Source organism: Biomphalaria glabrata, chromosome 4 (assembly GCF_947242115.1).
Source record: "Biomphalaria glabrata chromosome 4, xgBioGlab47.1, whole genome shotgun sequence".
Taxonomy (NCBI): Eukaryota; Metazoa; Mollusca; class Gastropoda; family Planorbidae; genus Biomphalaria; species Biomphalaria glabrata.
The window spans coordinates 23050258-23061545 of record NC_074714.1 but is presented as its reverse complement, the minus strand read 5'-3'; the positions used below and the strand labels follow the sequence as shown (position 1 = coordinate 23061545).

The 11288-nt window shown below is 33.5% G+C and overlaps 1 protein-coding gene across 1 annotated transcript; it reads right to left on the bottom strand.

Annotated features, from left to right (window-relative positions):
• Positions 1–2392: 2392 nt before the first annotated feature.
• Positions 2393–9478, bottom strand: LOC106076949 (thrombospondin-3b-like). The gene is made up of 3 exons (XM_056028044.1): positions 9319–9478; positions 8178–8283; positions 2393–3803 (listed from the first exon to the last, which is right to left on the bottom strand). Exons 1-3 carry the CDS (start codon positions 9374–9376, stop codon positions 3218–3220), a joined length of 750 nt encoding a protein of 249 aa, XP_055884019.1. The 5' UTR covers positions 9377–9478; the 3' UTR covers positions 2393–3217.
• Positions 9479–11288: the final 1810 nt, after the last annotated feature.

The window sequence follows — 11288 nt, the reverse complement described above, 5'->3', positions numbered from 1 at the left end:
AATTAATTTTCTAATACAATTTCTTAATTTTCACTTATCATCCTTATCCCTACCTAAACTTGGCGCCACCAAATCCGTTTCGCATAGGGCCCCACAACGGTTGAGTCCGGCACTGCTTTTGAGTGACGGGTGAATACAGAGTAGATTCCTTGTTCTCCTCCCTCCTTCCTCTTTTTTTCGCCACTAAAACTACGTGTGGTAGAAATAAAAAGAGTGATCTTTCCATGACTTCTTGGTCACAATGGTTAAGCCCGGCCCTGCTATTTTGTGACGGGTGAATACTACTTGTTCTCCCCCTTCTTTTTTTTTTTTCGTAGGATAAATCTAGTCCGTGCGACTTGCAGAAATAAAAGAGTGATATTTGCTTTATTTCTCGTGTGCCCAAACTCTTGAGCCATGAAGAGAATTATATATACATAGATATAGATACTTTTGGTGATATTTTATGTGATTAAACTTATGTGTCTCTTGTATTGTATATGTCATTATTATGAAGGTGCCATTACAACAATCGAGTGTTACTGCACTGAAAGTTCTTGTTTACCAATTAGGAACTACTGCAAATGTCCCATGCAATGTTACTTATTTGTAACATTTTATTGTGCCCCCTACTATTTGTTTTCTAGTAGTTGAAATTGTAACTTGTTGATTTACTGCTAGTTTAAATCAGGGGACTATTTTTACAAAGCATATATTAACTCACTCTATGTCGGGTAAAACGTTTGTACGTGATATTTCTCCGACGTTCAAACTCGAATCAAATTAAAAATGTGCACAATTATTTCTTTTACCTGAAAACAAAAGAATAAATTTAAAAAAATAGTTAATTAGCTATTGGTAATTAATTATTTTGTTTGGTATTTCAAAGATGTGAAAGAAGCCCTACTTGACTGAGCTGGTGGTATAAGCTGAATTAGTCCCCTTTATAGGTCGCCGCTTTAAAGTAAGTTTAAAACAAACAAAAAAAAAAAAAACAAAGGTTACAAAGATAGTTTGTGTGAAAGAACATCATAATGAAATTCTATCAAAGACAAATGAAAGAGAAGAATGGACAAAGAAGGTTGATAGATCTTGTGTGGTGCCCCAGCGGTCCAGCAGACCAAAGGATAGGTGAAAGTGAATGTGAAGTTAAATGTGAATCTGTCCTAAGTAATGTCTTATAATGAATATCTAATTGATCTAATTGTTTTGTAAAGGTTCAATCTCTTATTCAAATCCTCAAGAAAAAACATTTCCGTAAAAAAAAAAATTCCATTAGTTACAAAAGTAGCCGTTGCATCAGAACTTTGAATGGTCTACAATATGATGTCGGATTCTCACTATCTTTTCTAGTTTACAAGATCTAAACGGGACGGACGAACGGATGGACAGACATTCAACACAAAACTAATATCGTCTTTTCCCCTTTCGGGGGACGCTAAAGAAGAGAAAACTTTACAAACTTCTATTTTTATACATTCCTCACTTGCAGAGTGGTTATAATGTCGACTTGAGGAGGCTTCATTTTTTTTTTCTAAAAAGCAAATATGGTAAAATTCCCCCATATATCCCTTTGTTTTTCTCTTGCTCCCCCCTGCCCCAATTTTCTATCTGGTCCAGATAAGTGGTAGGTCTATAGCGTACTGCAACGAGTGATAGGATCATAGCCTTTGAGAAAGTGATAGGATCATAGCGTATTGAGAAAGTGATCAGATCATAGCGTATTTTGAAACTTAAAAGCATGTATAGCGCTAAAAAAATAATTTATTAAAATATTTCTAAACTCGCGGATTTATTGTTGTTGGTCTAATTCTATAACAAATTTTAATACATAACTAATACAGACTAATTGATACAATTACATTTTGTATAACCTTTAAAAAAAAAGAAACAAATTTTCTAATTATGACACGTATTATAAGTACTTTTATGTTTGTTTTAATTTTTAACGTTTTTATTCTATGACATACATTTTTAAAAAATAACAAGTGAATAATTAGATAAAGGTTTTCTTTATTTTAACTTGCCCCCCCCCCCCCAAAAAAAAAGCGTATTTTCTTTTATTATTCGTATATATTATTGTTATTAGTATTAATATTATTGCAAAAATCCTAGACACTTTTTATTATATTATTCAATTTTAAACTACCTGATTTTATCATGTTTAAATTTTTTAATTTACCTGTTTTACCATATTAAGCATTTTTTAAAATAATTTTAAACATTTGATTTGTATTTGTTGCTTACATTTGTAGAGACATTTTTGTATGCTTATGTTACTTATAATATAACTTCGAAATTCTATTCAACAATTCTGCAGAAAACAGTGATAAATAATGAAGAATGTATATTTCACTTGTTGTCACCTTTATTTTAGCAAAGTGGCTTATCCCAATTAAAACAAAGTCAAAACTTAAGTAGAAAATAATGTTTATTTTTAACAAAACATGACAAGTGAAAAAGTTTTTGCAATTTTGAAATACTTTATAAGTCTTTGAGAAAAACTATTTTAAAGGATAGACGTATGTTTTGCACTCACACACACAAATTAGATAAAGACAATCATTTTTAACTGAATTACATTGAAATAAACATAAAAAATCTGTTTGCCTTGATGTGAATACATAAAGTAATGTTTATCCAAAAAAATTTGGTCTGATTAGATCAGTCAGTGCATAAAATGTTAGTTATTTCACTAATTCATACAGTTGGAGCACTTCCATGAGCATTTACAAATACATACATATATAAAACACATCATTTCTGGTAGTGTTCACAAAATAGTATTTTATAAGTTATAAGATAGTCACTAGTTTAGGCACCTGAAAACTAAACAATCAAATTTGGTAAGCTTATTACGTCACAAATAATTTTATTTGCCTAGACATAAATTAATGGAATTGGAAATTAAAATAGATTAGTATGCCAGTACAGCACTGAAGGATCAAAATGGAAGAATTTGAATTGTGGTGCAAAATTAAGAAGTAATAAATATTCAAAAAACCAAATACAGAGAATTAATCTGAACACTAACCAAAAGATAGTAAATCTATTTTTGTACATACTACATACAAATCCGTATAATAATAAATGTGATTATAAAAACATTTTTGATAGAGAAAAAACTGCTTTACAATAAGAATTTTAATCTAAAAGTCATAAATTATCTAAATCGTCTTGCATCTCTTCATTGTCTTCATCATCATCTAAATTATCTGGAATTTCATCACCATCAGAATTATACTTCTTTGTCATCAGGAATCCCGTCACCGTCATCATCGTCGTCCAGTTCATCAGGAATACCATCATTGTCATCATCATCATCTATATAATCAGGAATCCCGTCACCATCTGTATCTATTTCTTGGTCATCAGGAATCCCATCACCGTCATCATCGTCGTCCAGTTCATCAGGAATACCATCATTGTCATCATCATCATCTATATAATCAGGAACCCCATCACCATCTGTATCTATTTCCATCAAAGTATTTATTACAACTCCATTTCTGTCGTTATCTTTAGAATCAGGAATACCATCATTGTCATCATCATCATCTAAATGATCAGGAACTCCATCACCATCAGTATCAACCTTAAGATAATTCAAAACACCATTTTCCTTACTATATTTGGCAAGAGCATTATGTATTCCATTACCATTAAAATCATTAGGAACTGCAATCTTTTTGATCGTTTTCAATAGAATGGCCCGCAATTTGCCGCTTCCCAGGTGTTCTTTTGGAACGTTACTTTTAGTATCTGTTAAATGTAATTGGAAAGATTCACTTCTAGTTGGACTTTCTTGTGTTACAAATGAACCTCTGTAATTTAAAATAAAAGATAAGATATAAATAGACATATATAAGGAAGCCTAAACTACAAGTACAACACATTCTTTTTTTTTTTTGCTTGATGTAAACATTTTCACGGTTATTCCTTAACATAGTTTTACACCATAAATAACTAGAGCTAAAATACTCCCCCACCCCCAAGAACACCTTTATAAAAAAATTTTTGATTAGGTCATAAGCCCTTCAAATACAAAAAGAAAAGCTAATAAAATACTCAGAAAGACACAAAGATAACGGCACATTTCTCGTTTCATATGCAAGGACCAATTTGTACAAATGCTCCTTCTTCTCTAGTGCTATTAGAGCATGTAGTGGGTTGCCTGAGCCAGCCAGGAAAATCAATGAATTTGCAGAATTTAAGTCATTGGTTAACATGCATGACGCGTAGGACGTAATCATCTTTTTGAAGTAACTTCTGTTGTTTTTTTTATAAGATATTTACTATGACACTTAGAAGTAGAGTTTGTTGTTGTTTTTAGCTATTAAAAAAAAAGAATTTTGAATTTTGTATATAGCCAGCTTAATAAAAAACAACATGTTGGGTGGAAATGACAAAAAAAACTTTTGTACTTTAAAAAAAAAGGCCGCATTCTACATAGATAAAGTATTGTTATAAACCTTGTGGTGACACAGATGGGGGAAGTGCTGTGTGTAGTCAGCCGACGCTAATCGGGTTAGGCCAGCGCTAGACCAGCGATAGACAAGCGTTCAACTCTGACGAGCCACGACAGTCAACGGGGGAAGTTGGATAAAACATCTAGAGTGAATAATACTCAACCCAGGCACGTAGGATGTTGTCATGTGATGAACCAAAAGGAAATCTATATCCATCTATATATATATAATTCTCTTTATTGCTCAGCCATTTCTGATACCACCAAGAAGTCATGGAAAGATCACTCTTTTATTTCTGCAAATCAGACTAGAGTTACCCCCCGTAACTTTAGCGGCAAAAACAAAAAAAGGGGAGGGGGAAGAACAAGTAGTATTCACACGTCACTAAATGGAAGGGCCAGACTTAACCATTGCGGAGCCTATGCGAAACGGATTTCGCAGGGCCAAGTTTGGGTAGGAATACGGATAATAAGTGAAAATAAGGAGTATTAGACAAAAAAATCGTATTTACATTTTATTCATTCTTTACTACATACAGAATTACTACAACAGCCTTGCGTGTAGCGAAGTCATACAGTATATCATAAAAATTCTATTTCCTACATAGATCACGCTCAATAGCAAGAATTAACAAATGTTTCAATCTATCTTCGAGAATTGTTGACCTCAAGTAATTTTTCATTAGTTTAGGTGCGAAAGCTTCTTTCACCAGACTCCACAATTGCGAGTATTGTATTATGCCGTTTTTTTTTTAGTTTTTTTTTTATCGCGCATAGAATTGGCGTTTTCCATATTGAATGAAACCCCAAAATAACAATTGCGTCTATATTTCTGGAGATTTGTATGAGTTTTTAAAAGATTTAAATAATTTTCTGAGCTTCCAGGAATATTTCGTATATTTTGCAATTTTAGGAAATTTCCAAGTGCTCCTTGTAAATCACCTTGTAAATTTGTTATAAGTTTTAAAATGGTTTAATTTAATAATTTACACCTTGAATTAGCGTGGGGCCTATGAAATTGCGGGCCCACTGCGATCGCATAGAAAGCAGAGCCCAAAACGCCGGCCCTGAAAAATAAAGGCAATGCTACGCCGTGGGTTGACTAGTACAATATGAATTGAATAGAGAAGCCAGAGAAAGTCATATTGTACATAGGACTAACTTTGTTTTTATCTGGGAAGGGTTGGGGGACAGATAGGTAAAAGAGATACTAAATGTAGGTCTCACGGATCCAAAGCTTGTGTGCGTGTATATACCAAAAACGCGTCACAAAACGGTTCTAATTATATCAAAGGTCTATGTCAGAGAAATTACGATGCAGCTTTAATCAAAAACAAAAAGGGGTTCCAGAGAGAGATACTATGTGATAAATAAAGCATTGTATCCTATGCCTGAAGTCATTCTATAGAATATATAAATATCTACATTACTGGTAACATAGACTTGAAGTTGGGGAAATGATTCTTATCTTATCTTATAGACTACAGACGTTTCTTGAATAAAAAAAAAGATAATTACGTGCTACGCATTTCCAGAATGTATAAACGTTATAGTGAAACCCACTATATAATGTCATAAGAAATACATAAGAATTTCTATTTCTGAGAATACATTTTAACTATATAACCCATGTTTTACTTTGCATACCCCCAAAATAAAAATAATCCCCAAACCCCTTTAGTTTAATGAGCACGAAATAAAATGACAATACAATCAGATAGGAGAGACCGAAATATGCTAATATCATTACAATTGTGGGTCAAAAGAAAACCTCAAAAATAGTGCATAAGTAGCAGCACTAGAACAAATATTTATCAGGCCTTTCACCTAAAGGAAGTCAATATACTTTCTAGATCAGTGATTCCCAAAGTGGTCTATATAGACCCCCAGGGGTCTACGAGGAACTCTAAGGGGTCTACGAAAGTAAAAAACTAAATTGGGGGTCCATGAGATGCCCACGGGGGTCTACGATAATACATTTCATTTAAGCACATTTAATGTTCACATTCCACTAATGTAACTAATATATGATTTGTACCTTCGTTAATCATTTAAATATTTATCCTGCTATTCAAATGAAAAATTGTTGTAATCAATTTCAATACTTATTTAAATAGCTTAATTTTGTCTACATGTAACTAATATTTAGAACAAAAAAAAAAAATAAAAAAGAAATGTAGACAGTACAGCATTAGTTATTTAAAATTGGGATTCATTCCTTCCTTCTCGAACAAGCCTAAGTGACTTTTTTATGACGATATGAACCAGGTTCGCTGGAAGATCATCTGAGACAATGCTACCCTGACAAAAATAAAGATTTTAAAAACTTTCGAACACTCAAAGTTCAAAATAGACCCGCAAAATCATAGTTCGACATCATATAGAGAAGATGATGGTTTGTGAGAGTCTTACAAGATTTCATTACTTAAAGCAAAATACAGAAAACAGCAAAGGTCAAACATTGATTCTACCAGCCGTTTTGCACAAACCTACATCTGTTATTATTAAAAGAATTTCTTAAAGCAACATTACAGTTCAAGGTCGCTTCGGTGGCATGAGATATAAAATTAAAAGCTTCTTATGTAAATGTTTGCAAAAGACATAAATACAGTTTGGTCTGACAAGGTGTAGCGCTGTGTGCTACAAACTGTCTAATGGTCACCATCTTATCTCATCTCATCTATGCCTGTAGTCCCTTCTGGGCATAGGCCACCAACCAGCTTCCTCCAAGCATCTCGGTTCTGGGCGAATCTCTCCAACTGTCGCCACGTCTTGCCCATCTGCTTCCAGAACGCGGAGACCTGGAGAACCATCATAACCACCATGAAAAAAATCCAGCTATTCATCAATACCTGCTGATGAAAATTCGTATGACCCGCTGGCCAGACAAGATCTTGAATGAGGAACTGTGGCAAAGAACAAAGCAGCAGCCCATTGAAGTAGATATCCTTCAGAGACGCTGGAGATGGATAGGTCACACCCTTCGCAAGCCTGCATCCAACATAACAAGGCAAGCCCTAGCCTGGAACCCCCAAGGAAAGAGAAAGAGGGGACGGCCCAGAAATACATGGCGCTATTGGTCACCTTCTCCTTTATATTTCCTTAGGGTTGACCCACGAGACCTTTCCCATGTTTGGGTATAGTAGCAAGGCAGCAGAGGTTCGAATTCAGTTTTCCTTCTGCTAGGTGAGTAGCAAGCCAAGGCTAATGAGCCCTTCCTGCTCGAAGTTTACTGGTTTAGGCTCCATATGCTCGCCTTTGACCCATCTCCTGTTAATGAAAACAGTTCAGCAGATTCAACCTTTGAGCCACACGTGAAAGATCAAGAAATACACGAGAAACTGCTCTATGCGAAACCTTTTACAATGATACTTGAGGCATATTAATTAATTAATTAATATTTAATATTGGAAAGACTACTTCATAGAACGACAAATTCGTATATTAAACATAATTTTAGTTGTTGTTTTAAATTACTTTTTCACTCCTCAACTCACTACAGTTAGAAATTTGTTTAAAAAATGTTAATGAATTTGCAAAAATGTGCAAGTTGAGCAGGGGGTCTACCGAAAACCAGAAAACATGGCAAGGGGTCTACGAGACGAAAAAGTTTGGGAACCACTGTTCTAGATAAAGATAAATTAGATTCTGAAGATCTGGCTGCAATATCTATTACTCTCCGAAAAAAAAACTTTTTTTCTAGCCAATACTGACTAAAAAGATAAATTACCTTTTAACTACTTTTTTCTCAGTTCTTGACCTGTCCCGACTTTTGCCACTACCATCTTTCAGTTTTACTTTATTGTTGTCACCATCATCGTCTAAAGCTTGGGCACCTTAAAAAGAACACATTATAAAATTATCATGAATTCTAAAATTTCAGAAGTGTTATTTGATGAGATTATCCTGAATACAAGGACAGACAAACGGACTAGTAGACAACAGAAACATTGTTAGAAAAGTAAATAAAGTTATTAAATCTAGTAATATACTAAAGTTTGTTTTTTTAATACTGTATAAAACTATGGAGGAATGAGCCTCCACAATACATATCTACAATAGATCTCTAATCTAGATCTCTTGCAATTTATGGATAGACTTAGAGATCTAGAATCTATTACTATGATTGTAAAAAATGGTTTGCATATTTTTAAAAACAAATATTTTAGGAATAAAAAATAATAGTTGCATTATTCTGTTGTCTATTCGACTAATCCAGCTAGATTGCTAGCGTTTACAAAACAAAAGGGCATTTATAAAGGGGTGGGTGGGTAGAATAACGTTTATCCAAATAGCTGCGATTTTTAGCATTGTTTGAATTTGTATAGCTCCTTAACGGTTAGGCCTTAAAGATGAAAACAAAAACTTATAATCTATAAAAAAAAACATGCTGTAATGTTTCATTAGGCATAGTAGAAAAAAAATGTCTCTGGAGAGAGCTTAACGCTCAAAGCGCGAGAGGACACTTAGTCAAACTCCAAATAATTATGCTTATCAAAGCAAGATATAAGATTCTAGAAAAATAAAATACCTTTAAAATAACAGGGTTAAAATTCAATCAATAAATTAACTGAGATGCAAATAATATTTGTGCATGAGAAAATTACATTATTTGGGAATACATCTGAAGATCTTCTTCCATGAGATCCATTATCGAAGACCTTCATTTACATCTCATAGACCTCAATTCATTTTTTTACTCTCTCGTAGATCCCTTGGAAGTCGTCGTAGACCCCAGGTAGTGTACATATAACCCATTGGGTAACGCTGGATCTAGATTCTAGATCTAGATTTTTGAAAATTACGAAAGATTGGTCCAATAAGTTCTCCAACCAAGAAAATTAGAAATTCAAGAAAGAAAGACAAATTACCTGCGAAAAGAATAGAACATCCTAATGCCAATAAAATATAATGCTTTGTCTTCGTCATCTTTGTCCAACGTCAGTATCACAGAAGAGAATGTTAGATCTATTTATATATCACGTCACAGGGAAATAGGATGTCTGAACAGGTTCGAAGCATAGCCAATCATAGCACACCAATTGTCTTTTCACCAATGCACTATTCGCAAATACCGAAAGCTGAAACTTGACTGATTGGCTTGTATAATATATGCAAGTATAAAGGTTAAAGTTTATGTGTCTATACTATAAGACATAGAAAAGATGTTCCTGGCTGCAAGCGGCTTCAGAACAACTCAGCTGGAGATCACTTCCAAATGCCGCGGGTTATAACAGTGGCTTAAGCATAAATTGTGTTTGTTAACAGCGCTTTATAAATAATTATAATTATTATTATTATTCGATACCAAAAGAAAAGTCCACTACAGTAGACAGACGTGGACGCGAAAAGAAAATCTAAATCGACCACCAGCGAATAACCAGTAGTGTAGTTATGTGCTCGTGGGCCCTGGTTCAAGAATATGATAGTAAGCGCCACTTCCCCCCCCCCCCATATATTATTACAAAATAAATCTAATCATTTATGCAACAGTATGATCTTAAAAAAATATTTTCCTTGCTGGTACTACATTTTAGAAGTAATATTTTCATAACAATCATTTCAGTTATAACTTCTTATTTAATAACAAATCAATATGCTTAATATTTTTTTTACTATCTGTCGAGGCGTAAAGTAAAAACTTATTACTTAGCTATTTGCTTTTTTATCGCTAAATGAAAAGAGCAGCATAGGCAGTCAACCCGCTGCTATAGATTATAGAATTTCTTATGTAATTTTATATCAATAGCAACTTCGAAACTGGCCGTTCAGCTTGAACAAAATGTCATTCAATGGCAGTGTTTCAAATCCTTAACAACAAAAATATGAAAACAAAGGGCCAGTGAAAACTTGTATTATAAACACTGCGTGGAACAACAATCCAAAGAATAATCAAAGCCACTTCTGAAGCCTCAGTTTTTACACTTTTAAAGTCATTTCTAAGATGATTCGATTCAATCTATTGTTCAGATGATTCGATTCAATCTATTGTTTAGATGATTCGATTCAATCTATTGTTTAGATGATTCGATTCAATCTATTGTTTAGATGATTCGATTCAATCTATTGTTTAGATGATTCGATTCAATCTATTGTTTAGATGATTCGATTCAATCTATTGTTTAGATGATTCGATTCAATCTATTGTTTAGATGATTCGATTCAATCTATTGTTCAGATGATTCAAAATTTGTTGTACCACTTTACCTCCAACAATTTTGACAAACCTTTCTGATTGTCTCCCTCTGAATGATGCTATTACGCGTTTTGCGCCTTTTCGATAAACGCGTTCAAAAGACTATTATTCCTTGACGACCATTAGTATAGAACTTAATATGGAGTTTATAAGCCGTAAGCAAAACAAAAAGGAAAAAGAATTCATAGTATTTAGGTATTTCTATGTTGTATTTAGCTCAGTCAACATGTTGCATATACCTCTCCTTTTGTCCAAAGGCAATGATTCTCTCCTCTTATGAGGAAGGCAACGTCATAGCCACAAGCTTTCAGTTCATTTCAAGACAACTGATGATGTTTCATTACAAGGTGTATTTGTTGAACCAAGTCTACAGACTTCTTGAACTTTCAGATTGAAATCCTAGAAACTTTTACACTTTGATTTCAATTCATTTTGGTATATGGTCAACGTATATCACGATCAGAAATGAATGTTACTCTAGTAAACATTTTTTACAAGGCTTATATAAACTCACTCTGTCTGTCTGTCTGTCCTTCTGTCTGTTTCATAAAAAGATTGAACATGTTTTTTCTCCCATTTCACATTCTCGGATCCAGTTAAAACATTGCACAATTAGTCATGAAACCTGACAAAACATGACTTAAT

Bases quoted from the DNA above. Each gene is read 5' to 3' on its own strand.
- LOC106076949 (XM_056028044.1), bottom strand. From the start codon at position 9,376: ATGACGAAGACAAAGCATTATATTTTATTGGCATTAGGATGTTCTATT. The intron at 8,284-9,318 runs GTAATTTGTCTT...GTTCTTTTTAAG, and splicing joins ATGTTCTATTCTTTTCGCAG to GTGCCCAAGCTTTAGACGAT. The intron at 3,804-8,177 runs GTAATTTATCTT...TTTAAATTACAG, and splicing joins GAGAAAAAAGTAGTTAAAAG to AGGTTCATTTGTAACACAAG.